The sequence below is a fragment of the Seriola dumerili genome, unplaced genomic scaffold (assembly GCF_002260705.1).
Source record: "Seriola dumerili isolate Sdu_G_001 unplaced genomic scaffold, Sdu_1.0 BDQW01000153.1, whole genome shotgun sequence".
NCBI classification, from domain to species: Eukaryota; Metazoa; Chordata; class Actinopteri; order Carangiformes; family Carangidae; genus Seriola; species Seriola dumerili.
The window spans coordinates 1,180,397-1,198,002 of record NW_019174408.1 but is presented as its reverse complement, the minus strand read 5'-3'; the positions used below and the strand labels follow the sequence as shown (position 1 = coordinate 1,198,002).

At 44.8% G+C, this 17,606-nt stretch overlaps 1 protein-coding gene across 2 annotated transcripts in view; it reads right to left on the bottom strand.

Moving 5' to 3' along the window:
- LOC111226285 (protein-tyrosine sulfotransferase 1) overlaps positions 1-17,206 on the bottom strand; it is a 37,519-nt gene extending 20,313 nt beyond the window's left edge. The window contains exons 1-2 of one of the 2 annotated variants that reach the window (XM_022751352.1): positions 16,929-17,206; positions 3,463-4,499 (exon numbers count right to left, since the gene is read on the bottom strand). In XM_022751352.1, coding sequence (XP_022607073.1) covers positions 3,463-4,319 — 857 coding nt within the window. In that variant the 5' untranslated portion in view covers positions 4,320-4,499; positions 16,929-17,206. The remainder of the gene's footprint in view (positions 1-3,462; positions 4,500-16,928) is intronic. The other variant, XM_022751353.1, reaches the window with a different exon arrangement.
- Positions 17,207-17,606: the final 400 nt, after the last annotated feature.

Below are 17,606 nucleotides of genomic sequence, written 5' to 3'. Positions count from 1 at the left end.
TTGGTTCAACGACCCGGTCGATACTAATCATTTACATGTGGCTCCTATCATTACGTCTGCAGGCAGGTAAACAACAGGTGAGTGAGTTGTGTTCACAGGAGCTCTGTGATTAGATATTAAAAAAAGAGGCACAACATGACACGATGAGTCGTCACTGACGAGCTCACAGAGGTCTCCGATTGTTTGATTGGTACGAGTTGTGATGGAGCAGGAGCAGAGGGTCTGTGTCGCCTGTTTAAACAGTGACTGAGTGAACTGATCAAAAACACCGTTAGAAAAAAGGCTGAATAATCGAACGTGACAGAGACAGAGTCAGAAGACAGAGAGAGGCAACCCTCCTCTCTCAGGATCATCATTACAGCTGTGTGCAGAGCAGGGCTGAACCATATGCAAAATTATACATACAATTTTTATAATTATCTGCAATTGTTTTGTCTAATTTATACTTCTCCAATTGATATTGATGAGTTATTTCTCTCTCTCTTGTGTTAAATTATTTATAAAGAATGTAGATAAAAAGAAAGAAACAGACAAAACTGTGAATAAGATTCTTTAAGTTACTGAAACTGAGATAAAAACTAAGGTAAAATAATACTTAAATCTGCCCTCAGATAAAATCCTTAAATAGTTTTATAAATAAATATTACTCTTAAATTAATAATAATAATAATCATTATAATATTGATTATTATTATCATTATTATTATTACATCATTTTACACTATGCTTTAAAACTGTACCCCTGGAAAATTTGATTGCTGACCCCTTCTCCTCCTCATCATCATCATCATCATCATCATCATCATCATCATCATCATCATCATCTCTGCTTCTTCCTCGTTCGATCAGATCAAAGTCACAGAGAGGAGAAAGAGAAATGAAATATTCTTTTCCCTCCAGAGGAAGTTCATGAGCTTTAAAGAGAGAAAGCCGCTCGGAGGACGTTGAGCTGTTTAATAAAAACCATGTTCTCATGTGTGAACCACAACAGAGCGAGAGTCTCCACAGGCTGACGACTGTTCTGCTTCTACGTGGCAGGAAGAGGGTGGTAGGATAAGGGGGGGTTGGGTGGGGGGTGGGGGGGCTGAGGAATAGGGTTGCACCCCTCCAACAGTTTCCAGAGGCCGACCTTCCGAATGACTGAAACCAAAACATTAGGAGCAGCAGAGCGAGCGGTGTCTGATGAGAAGGTCCCAGCAGGAAGTTTAAACTCAGCTGCTTTAAGGGCCGACACGCCGCTCACCTGCAAGTCATTCCTCTTCACATTAAGAGCCCATCCAAACCCCGCCCCCCCCCAGGCTAAGTAGTTAAAAGCTAAGTAGACACGAACATGTCCAAGCTCATTTCTACTGCAGTGGGAATGTGATGTACGGTGGGACCTGTTCACCATGTGGAGCTTGTGAGCCTGGGAGAAGTCACAGTAAATGCACCGCACTGAGCCGTTTGACGACGTCAGCCCAGAATCAGAATCAGTGATTCATGTCTGAATTTTTTCCAGATCAGCTGATTAATCACCTGCTTTTTATTCGTCCACGCCAGCGACACAGCAGCAGCAGCCATTTTGTTTTCAGGCCGCCCGTCTGTCTCATTCTCGTGGACACGATATCTGAGTAACACCTTGAAGGAACTTCTTCAAATTTGGCACAAACATTCACTCGGACTCAAGGATGAACTGATTAGATTTGGGGGTCAAAGGTCAAGGGCGTGGTGACCTCACAAAACAGTTTTGGACTTGTGAGCGCGATAACTCAGTAACGTCTTGAGGGAATATCTTCAAATTTGGTAAAAACGATCACCTGGACTCAAAGATGAACTGATTAGAATTTGGTCAAAGGTCAAAGATCAACAAGTCAAAGCCATTACTCAAGACTTCACACAAATGGCTCATATTTTCTCTGACTCTGGATAAACAGGGATGTGACCTGGAACTAGTCTGAGTGGCGGAGGGATACGACCACGAGGAGCTGATTCTAGTTTCATGAGAAAATGTAAAATGTCTGTGAATTATCTTTGTGTACTTTAATTGTGTGTCAATGGTATAACTTGTGTATGTTTTTGTAACTGTACACAGGTCTCATTTAAAAGAAGAGATCTCGTCCTCAACGAGACGTCCTGTCTAAATAAAGGACATAATAATAATAATAATATTGATAAACGATCAGATGTTGTGTTCTGCAGCTCCACAGTGTAATAACAATATCTGTTCTGAATTGTGGTGAGGTGGTTTTAATATTACTGGAGCAGTGTTTTACATGTTGTCCCGACACACGACACAAACACACAAACTGGCAGCAGATGGAAGAAGCAGACATGTGTCTGTTCCCCAGACGGACGCCACGGGAACTGAAGAGGAGGATTTACTAAGTATCACGAAGCTAATCCATCCATCCTCATCTATATAATGATAATAATGTTAATAATGTTGATACATCGTGTCAGTGGTGTTCGATCAAATCGAAAATCAAATCAAAGTCCCTCCAGATTCGCTGAATACTTTTGTTTAGCTGTTAGCCGTTAGCTAATCTGGCAAGAAGATCAATCAAACAGTCTTTTAAAGAAGAATCATAATCCATGATCTGCATCCCGTTTCCACTCTGATTTTATTCTGAAAGTCCTGACAGGAAGTTTTGATTTGTATCTTTGTATGTCTGCTCGCCACTATTCCTTACCCATAATCCTCCCTTCTGTTTACAAACTGTGTCTCAGCCAAGCAGACTTTTGAATTAGTTCATATGGAGTATTTGTTTGGACAGATCTGTCATTTATTTATATAAAAATAAAAATAAAAAATAAATAAATATAGGTGCTATATGCAAGTGTTTTAATTTGAAAGTTCAGTCTCTGCCCCGCCCCCTGCTTCCTGTCTCCCTCCCTGCAGCAGGTCTCTGGTCCTCTCTGTTTATTATGATGGACTTTAACTCTTAAGTGCTGACATTTTTTATCCAAAAAGGTTAAAGGTCAACTTCACTGTGACATCATAACGCTGTAACTCAGGAAGGGGAGACTGTGACTATTTTCTGTAACTTGCTGTTTGGCGGAGGGATACAACCGTGAGGAGGTGACTCTAGTTGCCTTTCTGTCTTCGTTTCTCCACTGAGGAGGCGGCCATCTTGTTTGAATCAGAGGAGCAGAGGAGGCGGAGCTTCTGGTTGATTAAAATCAAATAAAAGTTCAACTGAACTCAGATTCTATTTAAAGAGCCGCTGACGAGTCTGTCTTTCTTCTACAAACTCATTCTCCCCTCCCACTCTCTCTGACCCCCACTCTCTGACTCCCACTCTCTGACCCCCACTCTCTGACCCCCACTCTCTGACTCCCACTCTCTGACCCCCACTCTCTGACTCCCACTCTCTGACTCCCACTCTCTGACTCCCACCTGAAGCGTCACGTCTCACCCTCAGAGTCTGGGCTCAGAACCAGACGTCAGGGACAGGAAACAGGAAATGAAACAGGATTACTCACTTGGAGAGAGAAACTCCTCCGGCTTTCCCGATGAGCTCCTCGTGGTGGAGGACGGCGTCGTTCCAGGGAACGTCCAGGAACTTCAGCAGCGTCCTCATCCACTTCTCAGGATGGAGGACGAGCTGTTCGTAGTGCACCGGGAGGCATTTGTCCGCCGCCTCCAGGCACTGAGTGTACATGGTCTCTATGGCCCGGTTCCACTTGGTCAGGCAGTCCCGGTAACTGCCCAGGTCGAAGCCGGCGATGGTCACCTTCCGTGAGATCATGGAGTGGACTGACGCCCGCCCGTCACGGATCATGAGCACAAACTTGGCGTGGGGGAAGATTTTGGCGAGGTAGGCGAGCGACTTCAGCGCAAAAGGGTCCTTGTTGCACAGGAAGTTGGCGGGCTCACCGTGTTTGACGATGATCTCCAACAGGAAGGCCTGCATGGCGGCGTCCAGCACCTCATCCGTCACACCCGCCTCGTCCAGGCGCATCTTCTCCCGACCCGAGCGGCTCCACATCTGCTTCATGGCCAGGATACGCGGGATGACGCGGGTTTCCTCGCCGCAGCGCACCTCCGGGTGGGCGTCCAGCATCGCTCGCATGAGCGTGGTCCCGCTGCGTGGCACGCCGCCGATGAAGATGAGCGGCATGTCTTTGTTGTAAATGAACGGCGTGCTGAGGTTCTGGCCCGTCCGTAAGGTGGTCCGCATGCTGCCTCCCAGCGCCGACAGCGGCAGGATCCCGCCCGGCTGGCTGCGCTCCTCGATGCGATGGTGGCACTCCATGGCGTGGCGGCCCAGGTAGAAGACCGTGACCGAGCTGATGACCAGACACGCCACCAGCAAGTTCTGTTTCAGCTTGCCAATCATGACGCCGGCCACAGACAGTAGAGGACAATATCACCACAGGGGCAACTAAGGGGGGAGGGGTGGGAAAAAGGAACTGAGGGGTAATTAAGGTTCCCACCCTTTATGGTTGTTTACTGGGAACCGGGCACGGATCGAGCTCCCTGGTGCACAGCAGGCGTCGAGTCCCCAGCTCCATGAGGCCTGGACAGAGACAGAACAAAGACACAGTTAGTGCTGAGGAAAGACCGGAGCAGAACCCGGTCCAGCGAACCGGGTCGTGGTCCAGGTTTTAAAGCGACCCGGTGACACGTCGGTGCTGACTGAACCTTTTGTCGTGTCAGACCTGGAGGGACCAGGATCGTCTTTACAAGAGTGACCTCATCACTGAGCCTCGAATCACCACGACACAGAGCTGCTTCACGCAGCGACGTCGACGGAGCCGCGAGCAGAGAAGACGTTTGATCAACAGCAGAAAGATTTCTCTCCACAGGAAGAGAGAAACGCTGACGAGAGACTGGAACGACAAATCTGTGTGTTAACCAAGGAGGGATTTCTCATCCTCCCTCTGCAGCTCACACATCATCTGAGACACTTGGCCTTCAGCCTCGAACACACACACACACACACACACACACACAGCACCACACACACACACACACACACACAACCAAACACAAACACACCACACACACACACACACACACACACACACACACACACACACACACCACACACACACACACACACACACACACAACAACCACCACACCAGTGAGTTGCTGGACTGACTGCAGCCTGAGTGCGCTTATTTATTGGAGAGTTTCTCTGCAGCTCTCACCCCCCCCGAACAGTCAGGAAAGGGGGGGGGGGGGGGGGGTGATGGATGAGAGGAAGCCACAGCAGGTCAGTGCTCTGCAGCGCCTCACTTGAAAACCACATGTCGGGGCTGGTGTGAGTTTATTCTGAGGTCGTCCTGACCTGGATGAAGAATGTTGGTCATCGACGACCTTTGACCTGGTTTCTGCTCTCAGAGCCGGAGCTCAGAGGAACATGATTTTCCTCTTGGACATGAAACACTTTTCCGTCTGTGTGCACGTTTCTACTGGTTTCTGTTTGTGCACGTGAGCTCAGGCGGGACCGAGACTTCAGACTGTGGTTTTAAATGACACATCAAAATGTCTTACAACAACTGGACCTGTGTTCTATATGTTCCACATGTTCTATGTTCTATATGTTGTTGTGTTCTTACATTATCACGAAATGTTTCCATCAATTCTCAAACCACAGAAATCTGTGACTTATTTGAACCAGATGATTTTAGTCGCCGGACGTCTGGATCTGAAGTTATCAGAGAGACAAGCTGCTCAGCTCCAGCAGCTGGAGACGTCCTGCGTCCACTGAAGACCTGAAAACTTCCTGAACGACGACACTGAAGGAATCCAGACCAGCAGACGGACTGTAACTCCAGCGTCTTGGACTGCAGCTGGTGACGGTGGTTCTGGTTCTGCTCAGGTGGAGAACCGGCACTGCTGTCTCCAGCTGTTAGCGGTTAGCGGGCTAAGCTAGCAGTTTAACATCAAGCATTTAACACTGAACCTTTAACATTAAATATCTAAACATAGAATATTTTAACGAGGCGATCTGAACGACTCATCAGAAGTTGATCATGTGACAAAGTGATCGCCCTCCTCTGACTGGGCGGTTCTGTGTGGTGCTGACTGTCTTTTCCAGATGCTCCAGCTTCCTCTAACCCTGAAGGTGATGATGGTGATGATGATGATGATGATGATCCATCATTCATTTACAGGGAGAAGTATTTGACATTTGAAAACTCATCTTTACATATTTCCATTTTATTTTGTCTTTTATGTATTATAGTATTAGGACATATCTTTTATATCCGTGTATATATTGATCTTTTTTATCTTTATTACTACTTCATATTCTCTTTGCTGAGGAGAGACTGTAGCTCATGACATCACGACCTCCTCCTCTGTTCACACACATCATCCTGAGTGCGATGGTTCACAGACTGTCAGCTCTGTTCAGCAGCAGGGACGTTGACATCAATATGTGGCTGTTGTTCATCAGAGCAGCGAACCCAGAGCTGCCGACCCGACCCGACCCGACCCGACCCGACCCGACCCCCACTTCAGGTCCTCGGCCTTGATGACGCACGGCGCCGTCATCTGCTTTGTTCTAACTCATGAAGTTTTAATCATCAACTTTGTTCCTTCCCAGCAAAACACTGTGTAACTGCTGAGTGGCGTTCAATGTCCTGGGAGAGAGTACGAGTCTGAAGAACCACGGGAACCAGAGCTATGTTTAGAAATGTTTTTGTGTCTTCAGGAGAGGACGTGTTTGGCAACGTCTCCCGCTGACGAACGCAGAGATCAACAACATCCATCTGTGCCGAGCCCTGAATGCACCACACGCTGTCACAACACAAGACTAGAGGACAGAGGCATGAGGTGCTGAATTTTTGGCATCAATTAGCTTTCAAAGATCATGTGTGAGTAAAGAAGCATCTCTCTGTCTCTTTTCAGACTGAACATCTGTTTATTTTTAGCTAACTGTAGGATATTATCAACGGGTTGTTTTTGTTGTTTGATTAATCTAATTTTATTTTTGATTTCGATTTTGTCTCTGACGATTATGAAAACAAGATTATCCAGATAAAACGATTATTGTGGCGCATTCCGATTCACATTTCATCTACTTCCTGGTTACGTTTCAGTGTACGTTAGCGACGTACGTTAGCGACGTACGTAGGGGTGCATCATCGGTTCAGAGACTTTGTACATATAGTCTGGAGAGACCACGCCCAGCTGGGCTGCTATCTCACACTCACTCAGATATCTTTAACTTATATCGTGAAGAACCAGAAAAACTTTTTTGTATTTTGTTTTTTCTTTTTTGGTGGTGCTTGACATTAGCTTTACTATCAACAATCTGCTGCCAGGTTGATGTGTTGTACTTGGTCTTATTTATTTTCATCTAATTTAGATATTATATATTATTTTATTTATTTCTCTTTTTTTTATTTTCATTTTAGTTTCATGCTTCGTTTTGAAACTGTTAAATTGCACTGTCCCTATCAAATAAATAAAAAGACGAAACGGTTGATTGGTCACTGTGTTCCTGACTGAATCCCTTCATGAGTCCATACATGAAACGAGTCCATACGTCCTGTCATGGGTTTGTGTTTGTTCAGCAGGTTTGGACAGACCAGGCCGACGCATCACTCCACCATCTGTTTCCTCTCCGACACCTCGCTGCCGACGTCTCCTCAGCTCGTGTCTCATGAGCCGAGAGGCTGTTGTTGCTTTGAAGCAAACGTCCTCGACTGTTAACTCGCTGTTCTACGAGTCACGAGCATCTCACAACACCACACCACAACACTCCTGCAGCTAGCACAGACCAGGCTGCTGAGGAGGTTTCGGGGTGGGGGGTGTTGTTGACATCTATAAGAGTCAACAAGGAAACGAAAGGAGGCAAAGCAGGTGAAGGTGGAAGATGGTGTGATAGATAAGAGGCGAGTGGAGCGAGCACCAAGAAACAATGCTACACGTCTATCAGATGAAACTTTTTCCACAGGCATTTCTGCACATTTAGTCTGTTTCCTTCCAAAGATGGAATCAATCAGATCAGAGACCAACACGACAGCACGCCGCTGGTTCCTTCGTTCCGTCCCATTCTGCACAAATCGCTGAAATCTCCTCCAGCTGTGAAAACACCTCAGTCATCGCGGTCAAATCAGGGTCAGTGTCCGCTGCTCAAACTCTCTCAAACAAGCTTCTACATGTATCATCTTTATGAAATCTGTAAAATCAGGTCTTTACTCTTTGATTCTGATGCTAAAATTGGACCTGGTACTGATGGATACTGGTCGCGATGCCACAGCTCAGTTTTGGTACCGACACTTTTCTAAACTTTACTTTGAAAACACGTCGTTCTACAAAACCAAAAACTAAAAGGAAAAGTTCTCAAATGTCAAAAGTTTAAAAGTCTAAACTAAAGGTGAGCGATCTGGCGAAAAGATCACGTGACAATCTTTTTGAGCAGAATCTCAATTCACAATCTGAATCCTGTTTCCGCTCTGATTCTATCGTGAAAGTCCTGACATGAAGTTGTGATTTCTTAGCTTCTTTGAGATGTTTGTCTGCTCGCTTGCTATTCTTCACCCACAATGCCGTCTGCTGTTCACAAACTGTGCCACTTTTAGCTTAGTTCACATGGAGTAGTGTTTTCATTTGAAAGTTGAAAGAGACTGAACTTTTAACATTAAATATCTAAATATAGAAACTGTTAATGAGGCGATCTGAACGACTCATCTGAAGAAGTTCATGTGACAAAGATCGTCCACCTCTGGTCGGAACCGAATCTGGACCTGAAAACACCAGTCCAGCCTGAAGTCAGTAGATATGTGATTTGGATTCTCTGTGCTGGTGAAGGTTTGCTGCAGCGCCGCAGAAATGTTTAAATCAGCTGAAAATATCTGAAGCATGACATCACATCGTCTGTGAGTCTGGTTTCAACAAGTATGAGGAGAAACATGAACCAACAAACACCAGCAACAGACTGAGGCCACGACGTTGCAGGTCTCTGTGCGTAGGTGTGTTTTCAGGAAAATCATTTTTAAAGTAATATTAAATGTGCAGATGTTTCCTCAGAGGTGAAGCCTCGTGTCTGACCGACTCACAGCAGTGTCGTGTTTCGCCTCACACCACGGCTGAAATGTGTTTGTGTTAAATTAATTGAGGCTCTTCTCTCCTGTTACCGACACTATATCCTCCTCACAGGAGATTCTCCCCATTGATCTATTAGAGGAAGCAGACGAGGCTGAGGCCGCTCTCCACGGACCGACGCTGAAACCAAACCACACCGACACTTAATCAGGAGGGAGGCTCCGCGCCGTATGTCAAAGGTGATGTGAGAGAAGAAGAAGAAGCAGGAAGAGGAAGAAGAAGAACCAGGATTCTGCTCGTCTTCTTCTCCTCTCAGCCGCAGTAACTTCCTTTGAAACGACGCTGTGTCTGGAACAGAGTCGTCACTGCGGCCATGTGTGTTCTCCGACTGTCATCGTCTCACTGACATAAATCCCCGTTTATTCACTTTGATGAGATACCAGTTATCTGATCTGGAGCATTCCTCAGCTTCAGTCAGCAGCACCGTGACCTCTGCCCTCAGGCGCCGTCATCCATCACAGGAACAAACCTAATCAACCTGCAGCCTCACTGGATGACAGGAGAGCTGCTGCTCCACGGCCTCAATCAGCTGAGTCCACACTTTAACCACAGCGTGACCGTCTTCTGCTGCTGCCCTACATGCAGCCATCATCATCCGCCTCCACAGAGCAAACACCAACAGTCCTCCTCTGTTATTTGTACAAACCCTGGATTCCCGGGGGATTTCATTTGCTTACACACCTGTCACAGTGTTTACGACCCGCAGAGACCTTTTTCTTCTTTCTTCTTTTTCGCCTGTTCAGGATGACGGAGGAGAGAAGTTGGATCTGACGGTCTAACATCCTCTCGTTTGTGAAATGACTGAGCCTGTAGCCACGGACAAATATTTGTCTTATTTCAAACATATTATATTCACAGTCGGCCTGAATGTTTGAGTTAATGACAAACACACACACACACACACACACACACACACACACACACACACAGTAGTTGGATGTTTTTCCACTGGTCAAAAACCCAATAAAATCAGGATTCTGTGTGAAAGGGAACAATGACATTCAAAGCCGGGTCAAAGTAAACTTTAGACAGCTGTTTATCAGCAGTGATGTAAACACAACACCCAGGTGAACTCCGGTAGTCACACCTGTCACCTGTCCAGCACGGTGCACTGTGGGAAGCTGCAGCCCTGAAATATTAATAAATGTCTTTTCTAAACAGTTTATTTAATGACAGTAATGAGAATCTTAAGTGTTTACTGACGGATCATTGTTTAGTTAATTATATTTAATGCCTATTAAAGTATGAAAGTCAAGAAATGCTTTTCCCTTGACGTCCCTGGTCCTCCGCAGCTCGGAGCCGTGAAGGACATTAAGGCCGTGGGTCCAACTGGAACCCGGCCACTGCAGTAAGGAATTAGGACAGGCTGCAAACAACCCACATACAAACTGAAAGTAGGACTGTGGCTGTGTGAAGTTTATCTTACCACAGTGAGGGTGAGAGGTTACCACATGGGAATGTTGCGCCTTCATTGCATCTCCGTGTTCTATGTAAAAGGTAAAAACACGCAGTGAGCCGGTAGTGGACGTTGTAACCCCAGACATGGCGTCTAAAATCACACACTGGTGCAGCATCATGGCGGCTTTGTTTGGTTCAGTGTAAACAGGCCGTCGTGATGAGAGGTCGTCCTAACAATACAACAGGATCTCTCTCCAAGAGCTGCGTCATTTACTTCTTGGTTGATGCAAATTTCCGACGCCCATGCTCATTTGTTTACAAGCGGACGGAGAAAGATCAGCTGACTGTGAACCCTGGGAAAGTTTTAATCCAGCTGCTCGACCTGCAGCAGCAACAAGCCTCAGAGAAACAACAAAGAATTCAAAAACCAGCTCAGGATCTTGCACTTGAACGCACCATTCAGACAGACTTCTCAGTCTCCCACCACAATTAACTACAGTATGTACGGAAAGTACAGGCCGACCAATACTGCATAATATTCCACATATATATGAGTCAATGACTAACGCTTTTTAACAGGCCAATTTTAAAATACACAAAATAAGAATATTTATTGCTGTTGTTCATTTTTCAAACATTACAAATCTTTTTGTGAATTTAAACCTTTAACTGAAGAATTTGACCCATATATATATATATATATATATATATATATATATACACACTGGGATCTGTAGAGAGAGTTTGTTTATATATTCATATATGGGAAAGCAGTCTCATATATAAATATATATATATTATATATAATGTATCGATATAGATCAATAGAAATTCAGTCCAGATAGATAGAAATTAGTCCACTTTGGGTGTGTGTGTGTGTATGTGTGTGTGTGTGTGTGTGTGTGTGTGTGTGTGTGTGTGTGTGTGTGTGTGTGTGTGTATAAATATATGCACAAACACTCTCTACAGATCCCAGTGTGTTTACATGTAAACACACTGCATGATGCAGCTAGCATTTAAAATTAGCGGCTAGGATTGCAGAGTATAAACAATGTGTGCTGATCATCCAGGAAGAATCTACAGTCACAGCAGCATCATCATCATCATCATCATCATCATCATCTCCCAATTCTTTGTGCTTTACAGGGGAACTACACTTTTTTCACTGTACATATCTCATTCATTCCTGTTGGTGTATGACGGTGCTTCATATTTTTTTTCTTACCCACTTCCAATAAACCCACAGTCTGCGTGTGTCTTTCTAAATACACATGTATTTCAAGCAGGAAGTCATTCAAACCTGAAACCACAGCAGGTCTGCACGCATGCATGCATCTGATGTACACCACTGGCTCAGTGCATTGAGCACAATCAATTTTAATACCCCTTGTTAAAGCAATGCAACGCTCAGATAAATCCACTTCACCTGGTGCAGCTGACGGCTCGGCTCCACCGTGCAGGGGTCGTAAACAATGAACGACACAGCAGCAATCAGTGAAGTGACGGGCTGAGAAACACGGGGGAGTAAATCTGCCTCCGACTAGACTGTGTGTGTGTGTGTGTGTGTGTGTGTGTGTGTGTGTGTGTGTGTGTGTGTGTGGGCAGCCTTTAGTCAACTAGTATGAATACAATTTGTAAAGCAGTGTGACACAATCTGTGCGTTCAGTGTAGGAGTGTTGCTCTGGAGACGCTGATGTTTAAAAGCTGCTGCACGTCAGGATTTCAGTTTAAAACACTAAGAATGTGAAGAGAGAACTGCGTCGATGAAGTTTGTCGTCTGACCATCCTCGGTCGTCCAGGTCTTGGTTTTACAAGAAGGGTTGAATCAAGAGCAACTAGACTTCGTTTCGCCTCTCGACCAAGAGACTTCTTCAGCCCTGACTGACGGGTGGGGAGTACGGCTGCTTGATTATGGTGAAAATCATATTCACGATTATTTTTTATCAGATTGAGATTGTGATTATTTAATACGATTACTCACTGACTTTGGAAAAACATCACAAATTTATTGAACTTTAAAATAAAAAATGTTGTCTTTTTAACAGCGGACTTTCTTCAGTCCTCTTCTTTAAATACAATAAATAAATTCAAAAAATTTAAATAAATAATATGTAAATATATACAATTAATACATAATACAAAAATGTAGAAATAAATTAGATCAAAATAAATAAGATGAAATGTGTTGTAACATTACTGAAAACTACTAAACATATATTCATATATAAAAACAAATTAAATTAAATTAAACCAAAATAAAATAAATGAAATATATTGTACTGCTCTGCAGCAACTTAATGAAAACTCCAAAACACATATTCAACATGTTGGTAAAACTATATTCAACTTATTCCAGTCGGTAACTGGCCCGACCATATATAGAAAGTCTCCTACGCTCTCCTACGTACGTCGCTAACGTACACCGAAACGTAACCAGGAAGTGAATGGGGGGAGAGTTTTTGTAGGGGGGTGAAATTTGTTGAGAAACAGAGTGCAGCACAATAATTGTTTTATCTAGATTATCTTGTTTTCATAATTGTTGGAACAAAATCGTAATCAAAAATGACATTTGCTTCATCGCCCAGCCCTCGTTAGGAGTCCCAGGTATTTAAACGTCTGTGGGGTCGAGCGAGTCCAGCTGCCTTCCTAAAGCTCCAAGAGATATAGCACCATGACCTGGATGACTGAGAACCTTCACAGACTCTGGGGTCGTTAGCGAGGCCATTGATGTCAGGTGGTTCATTAGCGCTCTCAGCGGGTGTAATGAAATTCACTGGAGTCGCCTGAGGCCAAGTGTGAACGGCTGTTAAATCTCCTGGGAAGGGATGAAGGTCAGGACTGTAGGCGGAGGATACGTGGGGTCGTACACCTCCTCCTCTGTTCAGGCCTCCTTCACTCCTCTTTCAAACCACCTGTACCTCCCTGTCTTAATTATGGACATGGCTGTCCTTGAAGTGTCCCTCATCCTTCAGGTGTAGGTGACCTGCTCAGTCTTGTCCTGGGGAGTTGATCCTCCTGCGTTGACCTTTGTGTCTGTTTCACTACATGAGTCAGAATGAAATATGGCTCGAATGGAAGATTTACCTGAGTTGAAACCAAGTGATTTGATCTACCTGGACATGTCTTAATCTAATACCTGTACACTTCCTGTAGAATATTTTCAGCTTTTTATCTTTCTGTCAAATCAGCACTTTCCTTTGGCACTACATTTTTGTCAACCGCTGAACTACAATATTCCTACGCACAAGCACCGACAGCACGCACTGTATCACGCCGCAGCCTCAGGTCAGCTGAGTGAATCAGAAAGAGATAAACTTCACTTTGTTCTGACGGGAACATAAAGAGATGAAAATCTTCTACATGAAGCTTCATTTAAGCAGATGTTGGATTGTTTCAGTGGGCGTCTTTAAAAGTGTCTAAACCAGGTGTTTTCTGCTGGCCCCGCCCACAGCAGCTCATCACTGTGCTAGTGTACAGGTGCTCCTGCTGCTCTAAACTGTCTACTGCAGGAAACCCACCGACTGAACATGACGACCTCACACAACCCCACGACTAACAACCACAACCATCACTTTAAGGATGACGTTTGAAAAGGAAACACTGGATGAGGTAAACACTCCTGGAAGCACTGGCCCCTCCCACTTTGCCACTCTATAATAGGTCCATTCTTTTCCCGCTGAGACACATCAAGTCACCAGGGAAACCTGACCAGTGCGTGGGTGGTCACAAACTCGTTGGCTCACAGCTCAGCTGTTCCTGGACGCTGCTCGTCAACAGCCATGTTTTCTTGTTTCCCACCAAAGTGATTTTAATGCTGCTTCAACACAAACAACTCGACGCGAAGAAAGACAATAAAGAAGTAAAGAATAAACGATGTGTGAGCCGACAGCAAACACAGACACAACTGAAGACTGATCCATCAATCAGGCCGTACAGGAGATCTATTGACGCCTCTGCTGTCAGCATTTCTGTACTGGGGGGGGGGGTGTGATAGATGTGGGCCCCCCGCATCACTAAGTCCTGCACTGTTTGAACATAGAAATCTGGGGCCAGTCGCACAAAACACCTTAAGTTTCAGTATTAGACCTAAGGTTTAATCTCTCCTCGGCTGAGGGAGTTACTTAAGGTTGTGACACAGAATCTCTTAAACGGTTTCCTTGGTTCAGGGAAGAAGTTGAAGCGTTTTCAGCACTGCAAGATTTTACAGCGGTAATACTGTTTCCCTGGAGACCGTTGATTTGCTGCCATTAGGAACACTCTTCTTCACTCTTCACCATAAACTTGGTCATGTTGTGGTGAAGATAAAGTCAGAGGAACTTTTAGTTTCTTTCCTAGTTTGGTCTCTAAGGTCTTTTGGTTTAACTAAGTGATTCCTTAAGTATAAGAGTAAGATAAGGAGAAAACCTTAAATACTTAAGTGAACATTTTAAGGAAAATAAGAAGACTTCAGGGCGCTTTGTGCACTTGTTTTTATTTTAAGGAAATCTTAACTCAGACTAAGGAGAACCTTAACTTTTGTGCCTCTGGGCCTCGCTCTGCAGTGAAACCCTGGCGACCTCGGCGGCGGCGGTGACACAGCTGTTTGACTGAATGTAATAATTGTGATGCAGCAGTGGGTGTTCTCTTCAGACGAGGAAATGAGAGTATAAGTGAGCTGGAGTCCAACTGATCCAGCACTGCAGCTGTGGAGGCCGACCCACTGAGAGGAGCCAGCTCTGAGGAATACTCTGAATTCAACTGGACCCCCCCCCCCTCCCCCCCCCGCTCCCCCCGGACCACCTGCACACAGCAGATGTGCTCCTGGCTACCAACACACTGGTAGTCTATGCCCCTCGCTGGCCACTGGAAACTGTTTTTCAGCGTTTGAAGACTGTAGCACAGTATTTTTTTAAAAACATTCATGCGTAAACCTGCAGGTCACGATGGTATCTTTCATTTGCATTTCACCTTGCATTTTTGTCCAATCACCGCAACTTTTACCGATCATAGTTTCCCGCCAGTGTGGGGCAACGACTCCATACACACACAAAAAGCTGTATGTTATGAATTCATGAGGTTTTTTACAAAGATTAGCGCCCTGTGATTAAGATTAAAGAGCAGAATCTCTTGTTCTTTTTCCCTGTAAGATCTGTGAAGATTGGGTCACCACCTGCACTGAACTGGATTTATTCTCACCCGTGCAAGTTGCCTTCGATTTTTAATGAATTATTATTATTATTTTTAATAAAGATAGTGACAGTTTTTGCAATTTTGTTTTTGCCCTCGCAGTTTCATTGCATCTAAAAACATCTCAATTTTTCATAAAAGTTGCCGCGAAGTTTTAGCCACGACAACCCCAAGAAAAGGCCCGAAATCCTGGAAGGACTGACTTTAGTCTGAAAATGATGGAACAGTTAAATGCACGTCATTGAGGAAGAAGTGAAAGATCTGTGGGGCATCTAGCCAATGAAATAACTCAATGGTAACTGTGATCTGTCCCTCATCCTAACATGTAGTACAGGCCGCTCTGCATGAGCTCAGCGATGCGGTTACCTCAGGGAGGATCATTTTTTCCAGCCCGGGCTGCACTCACAGGCCAGAACACTTTCACATGTCACCCCAACACATTCCATTATCTATTAATGCTATAGGCAACCCTCAAACCAAACTGCATTTAAGATTACAGCAATTAAATGATGGCTCGGTTCATCAGCAAAGGAGCATAGATCATATTAAGCCATGATGGGCTACCGTTAACATCATGGTGTTCTGCTCAATTCGGCATCAATTCTACACCACTAATTCTCCAGATTTGTCCTGTGGACCAGAGGTGACTAATAATCCATTATTACTGAAATGTACATGAAATCTGAGCCTTAGATTTCGTCTGAACTTCCACGCCGCACCCAGAACTGTTTAGGACGGAGAGAGACGCTGAGAAAAGCACCGAGGACACGATTCAAGTTGGATTTAGCTGTGTCCACTGTTTGAGTTGGCTTCTTAAGATCCGTAAAATGCCTCCGGTGATCTTCAAGGTGTTGTGACCGAGCTCCGGCTGTCGATTACCGGAGCAGATTCAGCGCGACGTCCCGTCCCCCCCCCGTCCCCCCCGTCCCCCCTGAGGGCGGCACATAACGGATCTATCTGTCAACATACACCCACGAATAACGTCTTCATTTTGACATGGGCTTAATTTGTACGCGATTATATCCACCGGGGTCATTTCCCAGCCTCCGTAGCTAACCGAACAACACACTAGCAATTATGTAACCCGCCTTTACAAAGGAGAAGAGTGGCTGTGTTAAAGAGAAGAAAACGACGTGTTACATTCAGGGACATTCACAACCCCGTTGAAAAAATGTGCGTTTAATTGTCGCAGCTCCAGGACTGAGGGGGAGAGAGAGAGAGAGAGAGAGAGAGAGAGAGAGAGACAGAGAGAGAGAGAGAGAGAGAGAGAGGAGATGGACATTGCAACAACACCACAGCGCCAAAATAAAAAACCTACCTAATGCTGCGGATACGGCGCAGGAGACCCGGGTTTGTCGGTCAGAAAACTTCCACTGAATCCAGCGCGAAATCCGGAGAGTCCCAACCGTCCTCCGCACTCACTTTCCGGACATTTTCTGTGCACACACACCGCGCCAGCCGCTCGGAAGACGGGGCTTGTTGCGCTGCTGGACTGAAGGTGATACGAACCAGACTGCTACAACTTACTGCTCCGCTGCTGGAGAGAGGCGAGCTGTGATTGGTCCAGAATTCAGCAAGGGGGTGGTGTGTCACAGCTGCTGATTGGTCCACACGCTGCTGGGCGGAACTACAGTAGATTTAAAAGCACAGTACATGTAGGTTTAGTCAGCAGTTATCAATTAAACAGTCACTTCTGTAAATATAGAGTATAAAACATTTAAAATTATATTTCACTGATGAATAATAATATAAATGCAAATGTATGCAGCTGTACAATCAAAGTAGAAGAAAGTAAGTTTATTAGACAGCAGATTGAAGTGGTCAAAGCAGACTGAAAAGACTTTTAACATATATATACTCTTTATATATATATCCTTTACAGAGGTTATTTCTCAACAAAACAGGAGTTTACAACTCTATAATAATAACAACGATATCTACAGCATATATCCCCCCACCCTGACCAAAAGAATAAATAAATAAAAAATAAAATAAA